The sequence below is a fragment of the Athene noctua genome, chromosome 9, assembly GCF_965140245.1.
Source record: "Athene noctua chromosome 9, bAthNoc1.hap1.1, whole genome shotgun sequence".
NCBI lineage: Eukaryota > Metazoa > Chordata > Aves > Strigiformes > Strigidae > Athene > Athene noctua.
In genome coordinates this window covers 24,808,096-24,830,473 of record NC_134045.1, presented here as the reverse complement: position 1 = coordinate 24,830,473, position 22,378 = coordinate 24,808,096, and the positions used below count along the sequence as shown (strand labels likewise).

The window sequence follows — 22,378 nt, the reverse complement described above, 5'->3', positions numbered from 1 at the left end:
TCCTTTGCGGCTTCTCGCTGGCCCGCGCCTCCCGGCGTGCACCGCGCTTCCGCTCGGCGGCTCCTTCCGGTCGCAGCCCGGCGTAGAGGACGGTCGCCAGGTCGTCGGGCGGCGGCGGGCGGCGGGGCAGGGAGGGGGGGTCAGGGGCTGCCCGCTTCCCGCTGCAGGCAGGGCGGACCCTCCCCGTCCCCTCCACCCGCCCCGGGGGATGGCGGGCGGCCGCAGCACCTCGGGTTGGGGAGGGGGGAAGGCGGGAGTGATGGGGCAGCGCTGCGGCCTCCCCGCCCCGTTGAAGGGGCCGCGGTGTTACCCCGCGTCGTTGCGGCGTCCTCTCGTCCGTGTCATGTTCTAGCGGGCGGGCGGGAGGCGTCACCGCCGCGGGTGGTACCGTGGGGGGCGCCTCCCTGCGCCGTGAGGCCCGCGCCAAGGTCAGGTGTGGGCCGCAGGCTCCGCGCTCGCCTCGGGGGGGGGGGGGGGTTCGTGGGGTTTTTTAGCTGAGATCGGGGGCCTGTGAGAAGCTCCGTATCCGCACCGCTCCCGGTGAGCCTTTGCGTGGGAGCCCGGGGCTGTGGGAGGAACCGTTAGCTGAGTGTCATTTCTTCAGTGGGTGTGAGATGCGCTTAGACTTGGCTCGCTTGGGGCTCCTGGCTTGTGCCCAGTAACGATTTGTTACCAAGTGAAGGCATCCCAGAAGGCCATCTTAAACAAGGGGATGCTTTTGCCCTCAAATACAGGAGGCTGTGGGGAGAAAGCAGGGTGAGGAAGACCCATGCAGTTGCTCTAATCGGGGAATATCCCTGAGAAGCCCAGAAGGGTTCAGTGTGATGTGCTGCTCTTTGGAGAAGGGACAGGAAGTCTCTAGCCTGCTTTTCTTTTTTATAAACTAGTGGAAAATTGTATTATTTCACCTTTGTGCATTTGGTGTCTTCACCTGACGCTGACTTGCCTGCTGTTATTTTGTGCCCACAGGATGTTGGCTTCAAGGGTGTTCAGCCTCGTGGGGAAGAGAGCCATTTCCACCTCCATCTGCATGAGAGCGCACGGACATGGTAGGTGGTAACTGCTTTGGTAGTGTAATAAGGATGATGGAACAAGCAGTTTAGAGGGAGAACACAAAAAGCTGCTGCTGGGGTTTGGGTAAGGAAAGAATTGGGGTCGAGGGGGGATTGGTGAGGCTGGTGGCAGGAGATCCGAGTGGGCTGTGCCAGCAGATGGCATTGCCGAGGTGCAGGCAGGGCTCACTGCTGGCTGAGGAGGCGGCAGGAGCCGAGGGCCAGGCAGAAACTAGGTTGGAAAAGGTGTAGAGGGCTTGTAGGTATTTGGTAGGGAAGGTGAGCAGTAGGTGACCAAACGGGTAGAGTACATTTATTAAAAAAAAAAAATCAGAATTTCCTAAGCTCATTGATGATAAAAACTACCCCAAAACGCCTAACACCAAGTGGCCATGAGGAGTGACTTGTCACAGAAAATATATGTGACACAGAACGTCAGCTGGAAGCAGAGGTGCCTGAGACATTAATAAAGTAATTTTGGATGTTAACTTTTATGTAGTTCCCCTTCCGCTTTGTTGTTGCACTCTTAAATATCACCCATTTTAAATGCTTCACCTGGAAGTCTTTTTCCCCTGTGGATTCCTTAACTCTCATCCCTTTTTTGATGAAGCTGTTGTTTTTCTGGATTGTCACCAGTAAGGGATGTTTGCGCAGGAGTCGGAAGCTTGACTGCGTGTGTCTTCTGTTCCCATGTGCAGCTGGTGTTGTCAAAGCAGAGGATTTCAGCCTCCCAGTCTATGTCAACCGTCGTGACGTTCCCCTGCCCGAAGTGGCCTTTGTAAAGGATCTCTCTGCTCAGCAGAAGGCGCTGAAAGAGAAGGAAAAGGCCTCTTGGACTGCTCTGTCCGTCGATGAGAAAGTTGAATGTAGGTAGTGGGGGCTTTAAATAACCTTACAGCTAGCAAGGATGTGATCTGATCTGTTGCAGGTTCATTATTGATGATTTTTATTAGAAAAAGCACCACAGACAGTGTCTGTTCGGGCAGCTGTTAAACCCTTCTCTTTCCGTGGCTCTGTGTGAGCTGTGAAGGAGCTTTGTTCATTATGATGGAGCTCCTTGTGTATATCTGAGTGGAGATCAGTGCTTTGTGTTCCTGGGATCTGTGGTGCTCTTCTGAAAGTTAGAAGCACCTACTATGCTGTGTCTTACGTACCTGAGGTCAAGCTCAGCAACTTCTTTCTCCTGCAGAAAACACTAATTATATTTGTTTGCTGATTCCCATCTGCTTTCAACAAGCTGTTAAAAAAAATCTTTTCATTACAGCAATATGCAGTTGTTAGTCTAGCTGTGTAAAATGAACCCTGTGTATTTGAATGTTAATGACCACTGACCTTAGCGTTACCAAATTTCAGCTAATTAAAGAGGTGGTTTGACTTGCAAATAAAACTGAATCATCTCTTCTAACTGCCGTCATGGTATGTAAGTGCTCTGTCTACCTGTGTCAAAGTGAGAAGGTTTAAAACTCTTTTGGGAACTGCTCAAATATTCATAAACACTCCCCAAATCTAATGCTGTTTTGAAATTCAAAATCTTCTGGGCTTTAGTGGCAAATCTGAGAGAAGACTTTTGAGATCCAAGTGTTCCTGTTCAGATTATTTGTGTTAGGAAGCTTCGTGGCCAGTAACCACCCTGGGGATTGGAGGGAAGGAAGGGGAGCACCATTTCTCCTTCTGTCAGGCCTTTCCCTTTCAGTCAACTTGAGGCTTTGGTCCCCTCCCTCTGGAGAGTGGTGTGTTGCCTGCAAGTCACAGGAAAAGTAAAAGAAATGATCTGATGCCTTTTTTTTTTCAGTGTATCGTATCAAATTTAACGAGAGCTACGCAGAAATGAACAGAGGATCAAACGAATGGAAGACCATCCTGGGTGGAGTTCTGTTCTTTCTTGGTGTAACTGGTATCATCCTCATTTGGCAGAAACATTATAGTAAGTAAATGCTATAGAGTGGTAAGTTTAAATGCAAGATTAATTGATACATGATGAGAAATGAGAGAATTCTCTGTGAACTGCTCCGGGGGTCGGAATAGTGTATTGAACAGCCTGGTGACCTCCTGTTGGTTCATCTCTGAAAACTCAATTCTGGAGTTTTAACGTCATGGAGATCAGCGGGCGTGGAGCATAAATATTCAGGAAGCTGACTCGTAGAAAGGTGAAAGGTGGTGGAGAGAGTTTTGTTGGAAGGAAAGGGAGGGAAAGAGTAGTGATGCTACTGATCCCAGAGCTTCTCCTCCCTGGGAAATCTGCTGTCGCAAAAGCTTATTGCTGCCTCAGTAGTAAACATTTGGGTTTCTGCCATGTTTGGCTTCCTTCCCAGCTAAGGATCCTACCTCGAGGGAGCCCTCCAGCTGCTGTGCGGCAGCGCACGCAGTTAAATGAGCTGCTCTCTGTCATCTACCCGCGGTGAACGTTTAGGAGAAAGCTGTTTTGGTACGAGCCTTTACTGATGAACAAAACGGCTAAAGAATCAACGTGGGAATCTGGTCAGAACTGAACGTCTCCAAAATTGGATGTAGGGGAGGCGATGTGCGTGGGCTCCACACTGATGGCTTTGGGGAGGGGGGGAAAAAGCTTTTTTCTTAGTGAACCTTGTACCTTGGTTCCCAAGTTGCTGGTTTTGTATGGCAAAACTGAGTTTCAATGAGTTTCACTGAGGGCAAATGCCGGGGGCTGCCCTTGGGCCACAACAACCCCCAGCAGGGCTACAGGGCTGGGGAGGGGTGGCTGGAGAGCTGCCGGTCAGAGAGGGACTGGGGGGGTTAATTGACTGATAGTGAGCCAGCAGTGTGCCCAGGGGGCCAAAAGGCCAATGGCATCCTGGCTTGTGTCAGCACTGGCGTGGCCAGCAGGGACAGGGAAGGGATCTGAGCCCTGGGCTCGGCACTGGGGAGGCCGCCCCTCGCTGAGGGGGTTCAGTTTTGGGCCCCTCACCCCAAAAAGGCCATTGAGTGACTCGAGCGTGGCCAGAGAAGGGCAACGGAGCTGGGGCAGGGTCTGGAGCACAGGTCTGCTGGGGAGCGGCTGGGGGAACTGGGGGGGTTCAGTCTGGAGCAGAGGAGGCTGAGGGGAGACCTCCTGGCCCTCTGCAACTCCCTGCCAGGAGGGGGCAGAGAGGGGGGGTGAGTCTCTGGAGCCAAGGCCCCAGCGCCAGGCCCCGAGGGAATGGCCTCAAGCTGCCCAGGGCAGGGTCAGGCTGGCTCTGAGGAAGGATTTCTGTGCAGAAGGGGCTGTTGGGCGTTGGAATGGGCTGCCCAGGGCAGGGGGGAGTCCCCGGGATCCCTGGGGGGGTTGAAGAGTCGGGCTGAGCCAGCGCTGAGGGATCTGGGGGAGTTGGGAACGGTCAGGGGGAGGGTCATGGTGGGGCTGGAGGAGCTGCAGGGGCTTTTCCAACCCAGATGATTCTGGGATTCTGTGATATAACGCCACCTGCTTTTGGATTGCAGTGTACGGCCCTATTCCGCACACCTTCTCTGAGGAGTGGGTGTCAATGCAGACAAAGAGAATGTTGGACATGCGGATTAACCCCGTGGAGGGCATCTCCTCCAAGTGGGATTATGAGAAGAACGAATGGAAGAAATGAAGCAACTCAGTGGAACCTGCTCTGCTTGAATCCGAAATGATTCCATCACCTGTGTGTGACCTCGTTGCTTATGTACTGGAACAACCTCTCCACCTACATAGATGCTAATAAATGTCTGGTTAACTTGAAAGTTTCCTTTTATTTTTTTTTGTTGTTTTATTTATGGTTTGTTGTGCTGGTAATCTGTAGCACAAGCTGAGGGGTAGAGCTTTCCCAGATAATCTTGTCATGGTATCTGATCGGTTCGAGGGAACGTTTCTGGGGCACAGCCAGCCATCCCGCTGTGCCAAGCTCTGAGTTAAACGTAAGATAAGCAGATCCCAGCTCCTGCGGGGGCTCGGCATCCCATAACCACTCCAAAAATAGCACGTCAGTGCTCCAGAAGGCAGCGGGACGAGTCAGCCTGTGCCAGTTGTGTGGCGGAGGTGAACGCTGCTCTGTCCTTGTGAAGGGAACGTCTTCCCCACGGTGCAGGTGGGCCGCAGGCCTCGCTCCGAGCCCCGGCTCCAGTCAGGAACAGAGAGAATTTTTGGGTCTAGTTCAGCCAAGAATAGGTTTAGATGAAACCCCGAAGCGTGTTCCGTGCCTCTTGCGTGAGGTGACTGGAGGGGATCGCTGCGGCAGGGGGAGGAAGAGAAACGCTGCGTTTAGTGGGAGCGTTTTGGGGCTTTTATTAAACGCAGCAGTCTGAAATTCTGTTCGTGGTTTAACATTTTCAGGGCCTGAGCTGAGAAAGCTGCTGCCTTTGATCCTCCTGTAGCTGCCGAATCTGTCTGATCTGTGTCCCTGAAGGCTTTCTGCAGGCAAACTTCTACCTTCGGTTTAAAAACGCCCCTCTGAAGGCTAAAACAAGCTTCGAGCTCAGTTTGCTCTTTTCCTGATGACAGCCCTGGCGTGGTTTTAAATCCACGCACGTGTTTAACAGCCGTGGTGGGGTCTTGGCCACTCGTGATGGCCCCGCTGTGCTGGGGCCTGGCCAACCTTCCCCATCCAGCCAGAGAAATAAACTCTGGGAAGGTTTTGAAGGTGAGAGGATTTGGTGGGAGTTCAGCGATGAGCTCCACTTCCCACAGCTGAAAGGTCCTTTCGGAGAGATGTTGGTCTCGGGTGCTGAGAAGGACGTTACAAGGATGATGGAGTCACGGACCGGTGATGGCTGCGGGGTTTTTGCTACGCTCGGAGTTTGTTTTTCTCTACTCGTGCCTTGGGGAGGGGGCCGGCGAGCTGCTACGTGGCTTTTCTGTGAAAATTGGCAGCTTGAAGCCCGTGCAGGAATCGCGGAGCTGCTTTACAGCTCTTTTCATCTCCCTTCCTGGAGGGAGGGGGAGATGATGGGCTTATCCTCAACGCTCCGTCGCTCCTGCCATGCTCTGGTTTTCGAGGTAAGTGCCTTATTCAGAATTCTGTTCCTGTGACAGGGAGGAATTAGCACGAAGAGGAGAGAAATCCTGCTGAGAGCAGGGTGGCACAAGCAGCATCCCAGAATGAAGCCCGGTGAGCAGCGCTGGGATGGGGGGGTCATTCCTCCCAGGAACATCCTCCTCCTCGCCCTCCCCAAAAGGCAGCGAAAGCCCCAGGGAGCTGGGGAGAGAAACCTGAGCCTCGCCACAGCCCCAGATCCTTATTTTATCCTCCCCTGCCCGGCACCAGCCACTCTCCTGTGTCCTTCACCCGTCAGCGCAGCGGCAGAGACCTGCCGGAGCAGCCTGCCGTGTCGGTAAGCGAGCTGAGTTTGTCGGGGCTCTGCGCGCTCCCCTCCTGGCATGTGTTCCCCTTCCTCCTGCTCTTGGCAGAGGGATGCACCGTTGGAAGGGGGCAGATCTCACCATCCTCTCGGGGATTTTGGGGTGTTTATTTGCAGATAGCCTTGGATACTGAGAAGCCACCTGAATCCTGACCCTGGGGAGTGAAAAATCATGGGGAGTGGAATGAGCAAGGTACTGGGGGGACGGTGGGCTGGCGAGCGTGGCCTCCTTGGGCAGGACCTTTCTCCTGCAGCCCAGGGGGACGCTTGTTCCCACATCACCATGATGCCCTAAATCCAACCATTTGCCTCTTCGCTTTCTCATTCCCCTGTGAAACTTCAAGCACTTAAGAAAGGGAATTAAAAAAGCAAACAGCGATCCGTGGATTTATATCCGAGGTGATGAGCTAAGTGTCTGCGGCTGTTAGAAAAGTGACAGCTGGCTTTCAACGCTCCTCCCTTGGGTGGTAAGGCCGTGGCATTAGCATCCTCAGGGCTGACGGGGGTCTCTGCAGGGAAATTTCCCCCCCCCCTTGCCACCCCCGGGACGTGTCTGAGCCTGGCAGCCACGTGCTGTGAGGGGGGAAGTGGGGGGTAACTGCTGCTTGTAGCTCAGCTGAACTCCGGGGCTGGCACAGGGGATTGATTTCTGTTGGTACCCTTAAATAACCACTTGGTACGTGTGTTCTCCAGTTTAAAATTAGACTCTGGGACAAAAACAGAGAGACCAGATCAGGGCAAACTTTCTCTGCATGGCTCTGGTGTGATTTAACACCAGGTTTTCACCCACTGCAGATGCAGCCTGACCTGCAAAGCGGCTTTTACATCCTCCCCGCTGCCGCTGAACCCTCTTGGGGAGCCTTTGCTGGTTGGTGCAGACTCATTTCTGTTGCAAGATCTGGCTTTGACTTGATGAAACGCAGGGCTCGGTGTCCCCCTTCTAGTGGTGACAGCTTGTGCTGTGCTGGGCACAGACGTTTGCTGAATCCAGGTGTTGGTACCCCAGGAGCAGGCTGGGGTTCAGCTGAAAGGGAGAGGAGGGCTGGATGTGACCCAGTGCTGCTGAAAATCTTTCCTACAGCCTCTCAAACCAGGTGTCTTCTGCCAGATGGGTGCAAACAAGTCCAACTGGTAATCAGCTCTTCCTTTCTGTGCCACTGGGAACTGCTCTAGCTGGCTGTTACACCTCGGAAACACTCTTGAGCTGCTCCTTTTTCTCCTTCATAACCCTGCAGCAGCGAGCTGGAGACCAAATTTGCATACTTGACAGCACTTACTGCAACATCCTGGCCAGAAAATTATTATAAATAGCCTGTGCCTCGCCTGTCTATCCCCAGCTGGCAAAGGCAACCTTTGAAACTATTTGCAAGAGGTGGTTGCTATAGAATAGCAAAACAAACCGGAGCTGCAGCGGGGCTGACCTGCCTCCAGCACCCTGGGAGATGGGGGGGTCCCTGCCAGGGCCCCCCGTGTGAAGGAGGAGGCTGGGGTGGGCTGAGCTGTTTGGGGAATCCAGCCCCCAGCACTGCCTCTCCGATAGCAACAGGATCAAATGCAAGTCCCTTCCATTTATCTGCTGAGTTTTCCTCAGCTCTGCACTCCTGGAGGGGTTTGGGCTCATGGTTTGAGTGGGCTCAGCCTTTGCTGTTCGTTAATGAAGAGGATTCATTAACAAGGTGTCTGGTTTATTGTTGCCTGGGGAGTTTGGTGCCAGATGCCCTGGTCCTGCTGGTACCACGGAAGCTCCCGCCGTGTCAGATGCACGTTGTGCCTGGTGCTCTCTGAAATTTCTCTCCTTTTTGTCACCTCCCAGGTTGTCAAAGGCCTCTACCTGGGGAACATCCGCGGTGAGTGCCTTCCCCTGCTCCACCTCCGCGTTGCTGTGGGATCCCTGGGCAGCTGGTGGGACTGGAGGGGTCCCTCTCCTTGGCGGCTCCCTGTGCCTGCCCCCAGCTGGGGACCTCAGCGTCTTCTGGAGATCCAAAGCCCCCAAAAATCCCCATCCCAATTGCGAGTGGCCCTGTGCCCAAAGAGTTGTGGTGAATGGAGTTAAATCCAGTTGGTGGCCGGTCACGAGTGGTGTCCCCCAGGGCTGGGTTTTGGGGCCGCTCCTGTTTAACATCTTTATTGGTGATCTGGACAAGGGGATCGAGGGCACCCTCAGTCAGTTTGCAGATGACACCTGGTTGGGTGGGAGTGTTGATCTCTCGAGGGCAGGGAGGCTCCGCAGAGAGACCTGGCCAGGCTGGAGCCATGGGCTGAGCCCAGCTGGGAGAGTTTCACTGAGGGCAAATGCCGGGGGCTGCCCTTGGGCCACAACAACCCCCAGCAGGGCTACAGGCCTGGGGAGGGGTGGCTGGAGAGCTGTGGGTCAGAGAGGGACTGGGGGGGTTGATTGACTGATAGTGAGCCAGCAGTGTGCCCAGGGGGCCAAGAAGGCCAATGGCATCCTGGCTTGTGTCAGCACTGGCGTGGCCAGCAGGGACAGGGAAGGGATCTGAGCCCTGGGCTTGGCACTGGGGAGGCCGCCCCTCGCTGAGGGGATTCAGTTTTGGGCCCCTCACCCCAAAAAGGCCATTGAATGACTCGAGCGTGGCCAGAGAAGGGCAACGGAGCTGGGGCAGGGTCTGGAGCACAGGTCTGCTGGGGAGCGGCTGGGGGAACTGGGGGGGTTCAGTCTGGAGCAGAGGAGGCTGAGGGGAGACCTCCTGGCCCTCTGCAACTCCCTGCCAGGAGGGGGCAGAGAGGGGGGATGAGTCTCTGGAGCCAAGGCCCCAGCGCCAGGCCCCGAGGGAATGGCCTCAAGCTGCCCAGGGCAGGGTCAGGCTGGCTCTGAGGAAGGATTTCTGTGCAGAAGGGGCTGTTGGGCCTTGGAATGGGCTGCCCAGGGCAGGGGGGAGTCCCCGGGATCCCTGGAGGGGTTGAAGAGTCGGGCTGAGCCAGCGCTGAGGGATCTGGTGGGGTTGGGAACGGTCAGGGTGAGGGTCATGGTTGGGCTGGAGGAGCTGCAAGGGCTTTTCCAACCCAGGTGATTCTGGAATTCTGTGCAGCTCTATCCCAGGAAAGGGCTGTCCGTGGGGAGCTGTGGTCACCCGCCATGCCGAAGCACCGGGGAACCCCTGGCACGGCTGGAAACCTCCCTGTGTTTGCTGAAACAATATTTACATTGGGCCAACGTCCGGCTTTCTCGCTGGGGCCTCTGGCCCTGTGGGGAGCAGGGTGAAGCTTGGGTTTCACCCAACAGTGAGGACACAACATCCTTTTCCAAGTTAGCAGTGTCATTTCTCATTCTGAGGGTTGTTTTCAGAGCCTGCTGAACACCCAGCACATCCGAGGGGGATTTTGCTTTGAAGGAGATGCTCTGTCTCTTCTCCTGCATCGTGTGGGGCGAGAGGCAGTGGGAAGGGGCTGGCACGGAGGTTGAGGGTGATGGATTTGGGTGCTGGTGGGTGCTTGGTCCAGCGGATCTCTCAGGAGGGCGGGGGATTCACGGGCTGCTCCTGCTTCCAGACTCCGAGGACCGGGAAAACCTGCTGAGGAACGGGGTGACCCACATCCTCTCCGTCCACAACAGCGCCAAGCCGGTGCTGGAGGTGAGTGCCCGGCTTGGTGGGGGGTGGCCTGGGGGACCACCCCGGGGGAGCAGGGGCTGGGAGAGTGCAGATGGGACACACGCAGCCTCCTGTTGTGGGGCAGAGAGGGGAGAAGCGATGCTGGAATTGCACCGATTCGCACCATTTAGTCTTGAATTGCACCCAAAGGGGCTCAGCACTGGCTTTCGGGGGGCAGGGGGGAACGGGGTGTTTTGGGGAGGGGGGGGCACGACCACCTCCTCGATGGTTTTTAGGGCGAAGGGGTGTGCTGGCGGGGCCGGGTCCCCGTGGGGTGCCCCGTGCTGCCGCGGGGAGAACCGCGAGAGGGCGGCGGTGCCCCGCGGATGGCAGCGCCGGGACCGCATCCAGCCCCGACGGGGTGGGGGGGGCACAGCGGAACGCGGGGCACCCCCTCCCCTTCCAGGACAGGGGTCCCGAGCCTCCTTGGCTTTGCCTACCTGTTCCCTCCCACCCCCTACACCGCTTCGTGGGTTGTGGGTGGGGGAAACTGAGGCAGGAGGGAGCTGCCCGGTGGGTTGATGCCGGAGGTGCCGGCCAGGTCTTTTGTGCACAAATCCTGCCTGCACGGCCCCGTGGGCCCGGTGGAGGCTGCAGCAGGAGGAGCAGCCCCATTCTGGGGACGCTCAGGCCGTGATACTCATCCTGCAGCCAACAGCCACGTGCAACTCGTGCTTCATCCCGGTGTCGGCCCCTCTGCCAGCTCCCAAATCCTGGGCAAGGGGATTCCTTGGGTGCCTCATCCTCTGGGGCCCTGATGGGCTGGGAGCCCCCACAAACACCAGCTCGAGCCTTTTCCCCACTGAGGCATTGAGTAACGGGGAGGGGGGGAGAGGGAGAAGGAAGGAGGCTGCATAAAATCGGTGCAGAGAAACGGCTCGTGGCTGGGGAAGGGGCAGCAGCTGGGGCTGGGGGGGCTCGGGGCACGGCCAGACGGGTAGCAAACCGCACGGCGAGCTTACAACATGGAGCAAGCCACTGGGCTGGCGGAAAGGGGAACCGGAAAGGCATGGTGGGTTGAGCAATGTGTCAATCACAGCCCCGGGTTGGGAACCGCAAACCCCAGCACCGTTCCCATGCGTGGCCCAGCTCCCCGAGGAGGGATGGGGCCACCCAGCCCCACGGCAAAGGGGAAGCCACTGGGAGCCCGGCAGTTAGTCCGGGAGTGGGGTGCGGGTTGGGGTTTGGGGAGGAATGGAGTCACTTTGGCTGCTCGGCTGGTTGCCACGGTGGCTTCACCAGCACGGTGGCTCTCTCCTCACCACGGGGAGGTTGGGCTGGTGCCAGGCATGGTGGGGCACAGCCAGGGTTTGGGAAGCCACAGCCCATCACAGCTCATCCCGTAAAACCTGTCGGTGTTTGCTTGCTGGTCCCCGTGCCCCTGCCTGGTGCGTGGTGCCCTTCCACCCACCCCCCGCTGCGTGCCGGGGATGTGGATGAGGAACCCGCTGACTCCAGTGTTCCCCAACCCCACCCCGGCCTCTCCGGCAGCTTCTCCAGGCGGGGAGCAGCCCGCTGGCACGCCATGGGGAGCTGGCAAGTGACACATCGCTGCGACATCTCGTCCCCGTCCCACGAGAGGCTGCGGGGTGGCGGGGGCGAGCGTGGGACGGGGGTGGGGAGGATGGATGGGATGGAGAGGTGATGCACGGGAAAGCCTGCCCGCGCTCATCCTCGCAACATGGGTCTTTCCTGCGCAGGAATATCCCCGTGTCCATCCCGCTCTGCCCCTTCCCTCCTTAAATAATCGGCTTTTTCCAGCTTCCCAGTTTGCCCTGGCCTGCAGGGAAGTGAGGGTGGTCTGTGGGGTCGGGCTGCATCAGCCCAGGGGGGACGTTTTGGCAGTGATGCCACAGGGAGCTGATGGAGATGGGGCAAACCCTGGTGCTCAGCCTTTTCAGCTCTGGCTGGCAGGATTTCCACCCATTTCAGTAAGAAAAAAAAAAAAAAAAGAAAACCCTCGGATGAAAAGGATCTAATTTTAACTCAGAACAGGGAGGATCAAGGAAGCGATGTTTTAAAGAAAGGAAAGTAATCTGACCTACGCCGACATGCGGCAGGATGATTTATTGTGTATTAAAAGGACTGGGAGGAAATAACTCATTGATGAGAGCGACTTCATCAGTGCGTGATGGCACACGTCTTCCTGCCAGGACTGGCTGGTCAGGCACCCGGGAAAGGGGTGGCTCAGTTTTAGGGGGGCTCCTGAGGATCATAGGGGTTCCCCACAGGTTGGGCTCTTCCCTGGGCTGAAATGGGGAGAAAATAGCCCCGGGTGGGATAGATACGACCTGTCAGGGCTCTTTCTCCCTGTGGGGAACAGGGTGATGGTACCCAAAAGCAGATTGTGGCTTTCCCCTCACCGAGGGGTTCAGCTGGGGAGAGGGAAAAGAGAGAAACGGGGGATTTCGTGCTTCTTGGAGGGTCTTATTACTGCAGCCATCTTTGTATTGCAGGACATGACCTATCTCTGTATCTCAGCCTCGGATTCATCCAGTCAAAACCTGTAAGTTTTTTCCCATCTTTTTGCCTCCCAGCATCGCATGTTGGTAGTTGTCGGTCAATACAAGCTCAGATTCTGCAGAGTGAAGGTTCAGTCCATTCCTGCTGCGAAAACTTTGTATCACTGCCGAGCTTGACAAAAGCTGTGGTTTGTTCTCAGGCGGTAAATGGCTTTTGTAGGGCTTAAAATCTGTTTCTCTATGTGTTGGCAGTCAGTAAATTTAGTTTCACATCAAATTTCAGAATTATTCTACCGGGCAGGGTTGAAAATTGGAGCATCAGACAGTGATTTGTGTCGGTCTTCCAGACATTTTCCTTGGAAAGAGAAATATTTATTCAATGTTTTTTTTTTTTTCCCATATAAAGCATAAATACTCATAAGATTTTAACAGAGTTCTCAAGATGAAGCTGGGGAGAGGTGCTGCTGGCACTGGGGGGGGTCGCAGCACCCCGCTGCTGCTTTGGGCGACCATCCATTGCAACCAGAAAATGGGTGACTCTGAAGGATTTTTCTCTCCAGTCAAACCCTAAAAAGGATCAAAACTTAATGCACAGTGGCTGGACCAAGCCCCATTTGTGGAGGTGCTGGTTTTCCAGCATCCTTGGGAGCAGCTGTGCCTGGGGGTGTGATTCTGCTTGCTCATGCTCCCACTGAGTGGAAAGAGAAGCTTTACAAGAAAACCCTGCCTCAGCAAGAACTGGGTTTTTTGCTTGTTATTTTTTTCTCTTCTCTTCTCTCATTTCTTTGCATTTGTGGCATGTCTACCGAAAGGGGGAGAAAAAAAAAAAAAAAAAAGGGAAAAGAAAAGAAGATAAGACTGACTGCCGGAAGGAAGACTTATTCAAGGAACTATTTTCTGCTTGTCAGTTTTATGCCTTGGATTTCACAACCCTGGTGAACTGCGTGTCCTGCAGAGGAGACGCTTGTGACTCAGGACCTCAGTGGCTCTCAGCCCTGATCCCACGCTTTGAGGCTGGAAAAGCAGGGGGAGAGCGTTCTTCTGGCTGGCTGCCTGGGGAAAAAAAAAAAACCAAAACGTGAAGTGGGTGAGGATGGATGGGGCGGCTGAAGTGCTCCCCTCCCTCCCTCCCGGACGGATTGGGAGGGTGATGCTGCATGCATGGAGCGGGCTGAAGGCTGGCAGCAAGCTGGGCCAGGGAGCTGGAGGCGAGAGCATCGTGTCCCTGCGAGCAAGGTGCGTCCTGGTTGGTCCCAGCCAAGGGGCTGAAAGGAGACAACTGGAATCTGGAGAGCCTGGATCTGTGCAGGCAACACCGGCAGGTCCTGGGGGATGCTGTCTGCTCTGTGAAGATGAGTAGGATGAGGAAAAATCCCCCAGAACAAGCTTTTGGCAGGGAAACACACACCCCCCAGATGGCAATGCTCCATTTGTTATGGTGGTTGAGGAGGAGGAGGCACATTTGTAGCCCACGAGGAGCAATGGACTGACATCTCCCAGGGCTGAGAGGCTCAATATTTTTAGTATGATCACAGCTTCAGAGATTCCTCATCTCTTCTCAGGCAGCTATTTTTTTAATATGTCCTTGGTTGGTTTCTTAGAAGGCGCTGCTCTTCCAGGGCAGGGTGAAGAACATCCCTTCTGATGGCCTGCCAGGGATGGAGGCAGTTTTGGAGGGTTCCGCCTTGTCCCTGCAGGGAAGCCGGCTCTGAGTCCCGTCAGGAGCGAGCTCTTGCTGGGGCATGGGGGGAATAACTCTGCGGTAGCTCGTGCCTTGGCTTCTGAGAAATCAGGAAGGCCGTACAGGCGCACGCCCACCCCATCACGCGGAGGCAGAGGAAGTCCAGCACCAGGGCAGAGGTGCTGCTGCCTCCCGCGCTCGCTGCTCAGCTCTGGCTCAGCTGCACCAAAGGGACCTTCTTCTCCTTCTTCTCCCGAAAAATCAGGATTATGTGCCAGGCAGTCAGGTCAGGGAGTCTATCAGCAGCCCAAGTTACCCAGAATCAGGTTTTCTTACTCAAAACTACCCCAAGGCTCCGTGCGGCTGTGATGGTGAGCAAGGATGGGCAGAATTTATTGCAAAAATGTGCTGAGGAGCCAAATACCTGTCTTGGTGTGGCCTCTTGGAAATGCCCAATGTCTTTGAGAGGGATCAGCAGCAGCTTCCAGCATCCCATACAGTGATGAGCAGGAGGGATGTGTCTCACCAGAGCCTGCATAACCCTCGCGTGAACACCCCGCTCCATCTCATCAGTACATATGGAGTTATTTATCCTGTTTTCTAGGTCTCCATGTCTTCAAAAAGATGGGTGCCGCTCATTGCTGGGCATCCAGCTCAGAAGCAGAGAAGCGCCATAGTGTGTGGCAGCTGAGCAGCCAAAAAGCCCTGGCTCCATGCCCTGCCCTGCTTTGCTGCAAAACTCACTGGTTAGGGTTAATGTGCTCCCTCTGCCTTGCCAGCAGTTACTGGTTATGGCAGTTACTGGTTATGGCAGTTACTGGTTATGGCAGTTACTGGTTATGCTTTCAGGAATGCAGGCAGCTCTCTGGGGACAAGCCTGTGTTGTTCCTGGCAGCCCTACATCCCTGGCACAGGCACCTCTCTGTGCCCTCCCTTGGGTGGGAAGGGGCTAGAGGTGCTGCTTGGGGGTGAGGAGAGGAAGGGATTTGCACCATTTTGGAACCTGCAGGCAAAACACCTCAGGAGCCACCTTTTCCCTGCCTTCTTCCCCTCTGGCATCTTGCCCTTGGAAGGGAACCGGGTGGTTTTGACATCGTTTGGAAATTAGGGGTGAGCTGATGGCTCAGGACGGTCTCTGATGTGGGGGTGTGTGTAGCCCTTGGGCCCTGAAGCTGTCTCCCTGGGGTCCCCCTGAGCTGGTTTGGCTGCTGGCATCACCCTGCTCCCATCTGGATGCCTTGGGAAGCAGGAAATCCCCCGGAAAGTCTCCGAGGTCATTGCCTTCCTGGCAGATGAAGATCAGCCCCTCTGCCTTCGCCTGGCAGAGGAAGGATCTCTGCTCCCACCCCACTCTGGTGGCCCCAGGGTGGTGGGAAGTCCTTGGGTGGGGACACAACCGCTGCTGCCAGGGTGACCTGGTGCCTTGCAGGGGCGGGCAGTCCTCCCTTCCTCACCTCCCTGCCTCTCTCCTTGCAGGCTGCAGCATTTTAAGGAGTGCATCAAGTTCATCCATGAATGCCGGCTCGGTGGGGGAGGCTGCCTCGTCCATTGGTGAGACCTGCTGTCACCGCTTTGCGGCCCCGGCTGGCGGCGGTCCTCTGGGAGGTGGGGATGGGCTCCCAAAAAGCGTCCTTGGTGTCACTTGTGGTGGGGAGGAAGAGGAGGAGAAGACAAGGAACAGTGGGAGGGCAACAGGGGAAGGTCTCCATTGCCAAGACCCATGGGGGTGGGTGGTCACTGACAACCTGAGCACCCAAAGAGGTGGCACAGGCTAGAGGATGGGACAGGGGGAAACCACCTTGCCCAGGGCCACCAACAGCGGCTTGCTGTCCACACAGCTCCTTACCCCCACCCAACCCCTGCCTGGGGAACCCCCACTAGCGCACCCCAGCTATGGGGGGTGCCCGTGGGAAGGTGCATCCCATGGTCGTCCCTTGCTGCATGGTCACACCAGTCTCCGTGCTGGGAACACCCCTCCCTGATGCCGCTCCCTCGCGCCGCGCCAGCCTGGCTGGGGTCTCCCGCAGCACCACCATCCTGGTGGCTTACCTCATGACGGTGACCGACCTCGGCTGGGAGGGCTGCCTGGCCGCCACCAAGGCCGTGCGGTCCTACGTCAGCCCCAACTTTGGCTTCCAGCAGCAGCTGCAGGAGTACGAGGTGACCTTGCTGCAGGAGGTACGTCCTGCGCGCTGATGTCCCCTTATAGACGTGTCTGCAGAGTTTGCAAACGTGCGGGGCTCTTTTGCATGCAGCTCACTGCCGGGGGCCAGCTGTTTGCCTGAGCTGGCCTTTGTGCATGCTATTTATTACCTGGGGATTTGGGGTTTTGCGTGCCAAAAAAAAAAAAAAAAAAAGTGCCTAGACATTATGCGAGTGCACGTAAAAAAAGCTTTTTAAAACCCCAGTGATTTTTCTCGAGAGTTCAGTTAGGACACAGTGTTGGGGGGGGGACAGGCCAGCAACAAGTCTCCGAGGAATCTCGGGAAGGGCTCTGGGCCTCTTCCCGGGAATGCAGAGCAGCGGGAGCCAGCGGGAAGGGGGAGAGGAGAGGGAGGAAGGCTCTTTCGAGAGGCTTCGGGATGTCTGGATGTGCTTGGATCTGGCTGGGCTTCCTCTGACAGCAAGCCCTCTGCGTTTAGAGGCGGGAGACAAGAGCAAGTGTTGATGGAGAGATTCTCCTCTTTCCTGCCCAAAATGACACGGAGCAGCAGATTTTAGGAGAGCAGAAACCCTGGCTGGGTGGGTGGGTTCCCGTCCCGCGCAAGGGAGGGATGTTGTAGCTGAGCTGAGCTGGGTGCTGGCAGCTGGGAGCAGCAGCGGTGTGTTGAATTGGGAGAGTGCTTGTTGCAGAGATCAGAGCTGCACTTTTGACCCGGAAAGCCTTCGAAAGCAAAGGGAAAGGCCTTTAAAAGCACAGCTCCCGCCCGGCTCCCTGGCTGCCCTCCAGCCTCCCACGCTGGACCCTGCTCCTCCACCCAGCCCTGGGCTCTGCACCGAAGGACTGGGGTCCAAAATTGCCCCGGGAGGCTACACGGGCCACAGCTGGACCTCTGCAAGGAAGGAGTAACCCACAACTCGACGTGTCTGAGACACCTCGCAGCTCACATCACCCCTAAACTTGGTTCTATCCCTGGAGGTGAATCCCCCCATCCGCTGCAGCCACGAGCATCATGGAGTGGCCCCGCGGCAAACAGCAGCGGGAACCTGGTGGTGCCTCCGGCCACGCTGAGCCCTTCAGGGGGATTTTTCTCCTCCCAGGAGAGAGGCAGGGACAGCATGTGACATTGGCCCAAATGTCAGCCCCTTCCCTGCCACCAAGTTCCCTTCCCTGGGCGCTGGCTGGAGCAGGCAGGCGCTGTCACATGAGGGATGCAGCCCTGCCCCGTTATCACTGGTTTGCACAAACGCAGGCGGAGGAGGGCAGAAAATGGTCCAAGGGATTACAAAACACCCAGGGTGCTGGAGATTCCCTGTGGGGCTTCCCCCAGCCAGGCCAGCTCTCCCCAACCTTTCCCACGCTCTGGCCGCACCCCAGCACAGAGCGTGATGTGGGGTTTTCTGTGCCCCCCCCTCCACCCAAGCTATTCCTCCTACTCCCCCAAATCCTGGGCTCAGCAGGCACCAGACTTTCCTCCCTTTCCCTTAGATGCTGTTTTTTTTCATCCCTTCAGAGTTTTGCTGGAGGTTTTGCAAGTGTTTCCCTGAAAATACCAAAGGCAGAGCCAAGGGTGGAGGCGCTTGGATACGTTTTTCTCAGCTGCGGGGTTTGGCAAGAGTCACCTTTTACTTGAAACACCCTGCGCTCCCCACCCCCCCGAGCGCAGCACCGGGGAGGGAGGCTGCCGATGGCTCTCGTGGGTGGACTTGCTGCTAGCACGGCCCCGGCGGCGAAGGCTGGGTGCTGGAGCAGGGAACACGCTGGCATTACTCACCCACAGCTGCACTTGAAGAAGAGGAAGAGCCAGGATGGATGCTCCAACCCCACCGGCGATGCCCTTTTCCCAGCCTGCCCCTGCGCCCTCCGCCTTGGCAAAAGGAAGGGACTTGCGGGAAGGTCAGCCGAGGTGGATGGCTGGGGGTCCCACGGGGTGGTGGGATCCGTAGGTGTGGACCTGTGTGGCCCGTGGGACCCCTTGCCACAGGGCTCCTGTGCTTTGCTCGGTGCCAGCAGCAGTTGCCTGGCTGCGGGAGGTCACACCTTGTTCCCGTTTGTGGCTTTGGGGTGATTTTCTGTGTGTGTAGGTAGGATGGGGGGGAAAGGGTATCGTGACCTAAACTTCAGCTCTTGCTGAGGATATAAAAGAGGTTAAATGTCCCCGTTTAGCCAGGGGGCGGGCAGCAATTTGGAAATGCAGTGCTTGGGAGCAAGGCAGGGATAAGGACTGGGCAGGCTGCTCAGAAGGAAAAACCTTATTTCTTGTTGGTTAAACCTGTGAGGAACAGGTCAGTCCTCCCGGGGACCTCCTGCCTGGGGCTGTGGGCGAGCATCCCTTGGTGCCTCAGTTTCCTTGATCCAGAGCAGGGACTTCAGATGGGACCCTGGGAGGTAGAAATGGGGAAGATGCTCTCTGGGACTGGCCAGCTGGCCTCTCGCCGCAGGAAACACGCCTCGAGCGTGCAGCTGTGGTTTTGAGCCAGCAAATGGTGCTTATTGGGGCTAGATAGATCAAGAAGGAAGGAAGGGACCAAGAGCAGCAGCAGGATGATGGTAAGGTTAGAAAAGGAAGTAAGTGAGTGCAGAGAAGACAGTGTGGATATGAGAGAGGGCATAGACGGGTATTCGGGTGATGGACCCGTCCCCTCCCAACCCAAGGTCCCCACCACGGTGCTGGCACACCGTGGCCAGGCTGCCTTTCCCTGTTCCTGGTGCTGTCCCAGATGGGATGGATGCTCCTGGCCCCAGGAGAGAGTAGAAGGGCAGCGGGTTAGTGGTCAGTGCTGGAGGAAACGGGCTGTAACCACTTCTTGCTCTGGCTTTAAAAGGAAACGCCTGGCAGCAGCAGCAGGGTGCTTCCCCCGGCCTCCCTCTGGCTCCTTCCCTCCTCGGCTGGGTGGTGGGTGCTGAGCCTCGGTGGGTGCTGAGCCTCAGTGCCCAGGCTGTGTCCCCACAGAGCTTCATCCTTCCGGATGGTTTGCATGGGAGGGATGCTCCCCCCATGAGCAGCTGGCATAGAAGCTTGCCCCAAATCCTGTCCCAAATCCTTCGGGATTCACTTCCCAGGGGTTTGGTTTCTATCAGGCTGGACTCTCGGGGTCCCCCCCAAAAAGGGGTCTTCCCGCTTGCAGGCGGCAAGTGCACTGCAGCCGTGGCGAGTCCCACTGTCCGAGGGAGCGGATTTGGGAAATCCAGACATTCCCAGTGGAAATCCCCTCTGTCCGAGCTGACTGTCCCCAGCTGCAGGGTCAGTCTCAGACTTTCTCCTCTTGCAGCTCGTGGCCTTCGTGCCTGCGGCAGCCCCGGCAGGACAGGGCTGAGCTGCCCGTCCTGCATCCCGCATCCCCCATCCCGCACCTTTGCCATGAGCTCTGCCTCCCGGCCGTGGGGTGCTGCTGTGGCACCCTGGGATGCCGGACCTGTTGCAGGGGCATCGCCCTGGGGGTATCGAGGCTGGGCAGCCCCTGGGGGCTACCTGCCCTCTCCCTCTAGTTGCCCCAGCTGCACCCCAGGCCTGTCCCAGTGCTACCCTGTGCCGGGGCTCGGATGCTCGGTCCCTCTCTGGACCCTTTGCACCCTCAGGTTTCGCATTCCCGACTCTGCACCCTCCATCCTTTTTGTAAGGTGTTTGGTATTGCCGGGTGTGCTCCTACCCCTCATCCCAGTAACTCCTGCTTGCTGGAGCAGCTGGTTCCCAGCTCCTTTGGAAGAGAGCAAAGCCCTGCCCGCTCCCCATGAGCACGGCGGGTCCCGGCAGAGCTGCCCGTTCCTGCCCACGCTCTCGGGTGCTGCAGTCTGGGCCTGTCTGGCTGTTTCTCAACCCAGCAGTAGCGGGAAATATTTCTACAGATTGTCTCTTGTTTCCCAGCCATCTCTGGACCTCAGCCTCCTGCCAGCTGGCCACTGGCCACCGCAGCAGTTTTTGCAGCTGGCTGCAGTGGTGGAGGGGGGGGACAAGAGACACCCCCAGACTGCCCGGCAGCGAGCGAGATGCTCTGCAAACAAACCTGCCTCAGCACGCAAGAGCCACCTTGGCTGTGCAGCTTGTGGCAGCCGGTGCAGCCTGTCCCCGGGGAGGGAGCATAGGGAAGATTTTCTTACGGGAATTCGGGCACACAAGGAACAACAGCAGCTTCTTGGCAATGAAAAGTAAATAAAGCTGCCGTCCCGGCTGCAGCCAGCGTGAGAAGCTGAGGATGCTGCCAGCTCTCCAGGTCCATCTGTGCCAGGCTGGGGATGCGGGGAGCGCTCGGTTGTGGGGGAACTGTCATATATCTCTTGTATGATGTGGTGTGTGAGCTCCTGCAGAATTGGGGCCTTTTCTGCTTGCTGGCTGTGGCTGGGGATCCCCCGGCCTCGTCTGAGGCTGTGGTGGGGATGCAGCAGGCATTGCCCCTGCTCGGCTCACTGCTTTCCACTGTTGGAAGCCCTGGCTCTTGAGCTGGGGGTGTCTCAGCCCCCAGTGACCCTGACAACCTCTTTTGGCTTTGTCCTGGCAGTACCGTGCCTGGATCCACCGTGACTATGGCAGGAACCCCTTCAAGGACCAGGAGGAGCTGCAGTGCTTGCTGGCCCAGCAGGAGCAGAGGCAGAAGGAGCAGCAGCTGGGGAGCAGGGATCGCTCCTGGCTCCACTCTCCAGCTCCCACCTACCCGGTCCCTTACCACGCAGGTGGCACCAGCAGAAGCAGATGGATGAACAGATAAGCAGCTGGCTGCTCGCAGGCAGACGTTGGCCCTGGGCCTTGGAAAACTCAAGTCTTCCCTTTGCCAAGTGCCCACGGGGGTTCATGTCTGGGGCAGCGAGCAGCCAGCGCCGGCCTTGGCCGTGGGCTGGAGGGTTGGAGCAGGGGGGTCAGGACTTGCAGACCTTCCCCTTGGCTGCCAGCTCTGTGTATACCTCCGGGCAAGCCAGTGAATTGATGACAGTGTCTTGCTCTTTCCCGTTCCCCCATTTCTCAGTGGATTGCAGGTACTTTTCCATCACTCAGCGCAGCAGCAAGCCCCATCCCTCTCCCCAGCGGCGCGGTACCCAGGTGCTCCTCTGGCAGGGCACAGGGACGCCGACACGGAGCTTCGAAAGCCGGAGCAAGATGAGATGGGGAGACACCACCTTGTCTTCTGCTTTGCAGTGAAGCTGGGGGACGATACAGTCTGTGAGGCTGCCCTGAGGAGGGAGGGATGGGTCCTGGGACATGGGTGTGCTGCCGAGCCCAGCTGTCACGCCGTGGGATGGGGAGAGGGGCTGGAGGCTCTGGGGGCTGCAGCTACCCCTGGCTGTGTTTGGACTTTCCTGGTGAGCATGTCCTTGGCTGATGTCTGTCTGGCATTTTTCTTAACTCACCCCCCCAAGGAGGGGGAAATCCAGCAGCGCCGGAGGCTGCCCGTCCCCTCCACCTCCATCCCCAGAGCTGGAGCGGTTTGGGTTTCCCCTGCTGCCCAACCTGAATGTCCTCGCTTGCAAAAGAAGCCAATTGCTTGTTTGACCTACAGACCAAGTTAACGCTGTCCCTCTCCAACAGCCTTTTTAATCTTGAAAGACGATGACTGTGCCCCTTTTTTTCATCCCAAACTCACACAGTGCATTTCCAAAGCGTGGGCTTCCTTTACCAGGACTCCCCACATCTGCCCTACAAGGCGGGGGGCTCAACTCATCGAGGCAGCCCTTCTACATTTAAACCTTCAACTCTTCCATGCCAGTTTGGCCTTTTACTATAAATACCTTGCTTCTCAAAAATATCTGTTCTGAGAAAAAAAAAAAAAAACAACAAAAAACAACAAACCAAACACCCAAAGCTTTTCCAATATTTCTAGGAATTCCCTTAATGAAAATTTCTGGGTACTTGGAGTGTGTCAGCGCCGGGGGGTGACTTGCCCAATTCCTAATAAAGAGGAGAGTGATTAAAACCATGAGGATGGCTGGTCTTGATTTGTGGTGTTCCTCGTGGGACTGGAGGGATGCATCCGATTTTCTTGAGGAGAACCACGAGCAAAATAAAAAATTTTAAAGAATCAGTGTTTAGCCATAATGTATAGGGTTCTGGGAAGAAAATTACAGGGCTTTTCCCTGTCTTTTTAGGTTGAGAAAAGGATCCT

At 56.7% G+C, this 22,378-nt stretch overlaps 2 protein-coding genes across 3 annotated transcripts; both read left to right on the top strand.

Moving 5' to 3' along the window:
- Window positions 1–23: 23 nt before the first annotated feature.
- COX4I1 (cytochrome c oxidase subunit 4I1) lies at window positions 24–4,757 on the top strand. Of its 2 annotated transcripts, none has more exons than XM_074913215.1 (5): window positions 24–100; window positions 970–1,049; window positions 1,751–1,918; window positions 2,845–2,976; window positions 4,491–4,757. In XM_074913215.1, exons 2-5 carry the CDS (start codon window positions 971–973, stop codon window positions 4,625–4,627), a joined length of 516 nt encoding a protein of 171 aa, XP_074769316.1. In that variant the 5' UTR covers window positions 24–100; window position 970; the 3' UTR covers window positions 4,628–4,757. The 2 variants fall into 2 exon arrangements, with proteins under 2 accessions (XP_074769316.1, XP_074769317.1); XM_074913216.1 differs by lacking the exon at window positions 24–100 and adding an exon at window positions 404–428.
- A 1,786-nt stretch (window positions 4,758–6,543) lies between these two features.
- LOC141963719 (dual specificity protein phosphatase 22-A-like) lies at window positions 6,544–22,131 on the top strand. The gene is made up of 7 exons (XM_074913306.1): window positions 6,544–6,564; window positions 8,185–8,218; window positions 9,882–9,964; window positions 12,439–12,488; window positions 15,602–15,676; window positions 16,132–16,303; window positions 20,783–22,131. The coding sequence occupies exons 1-7, from the start codon at window positions 6,544–6,546 to the stop codon at window positions 20,987–20,989; spliced, it is 642 nt and encodes a 213-aa protein (XP_074769407.1). The 3' UTR covers window positions 20,990–22,131.
- The last annotated feature ends 247 nt before the right edge of the window (window positions 22,132–22,378 follow it).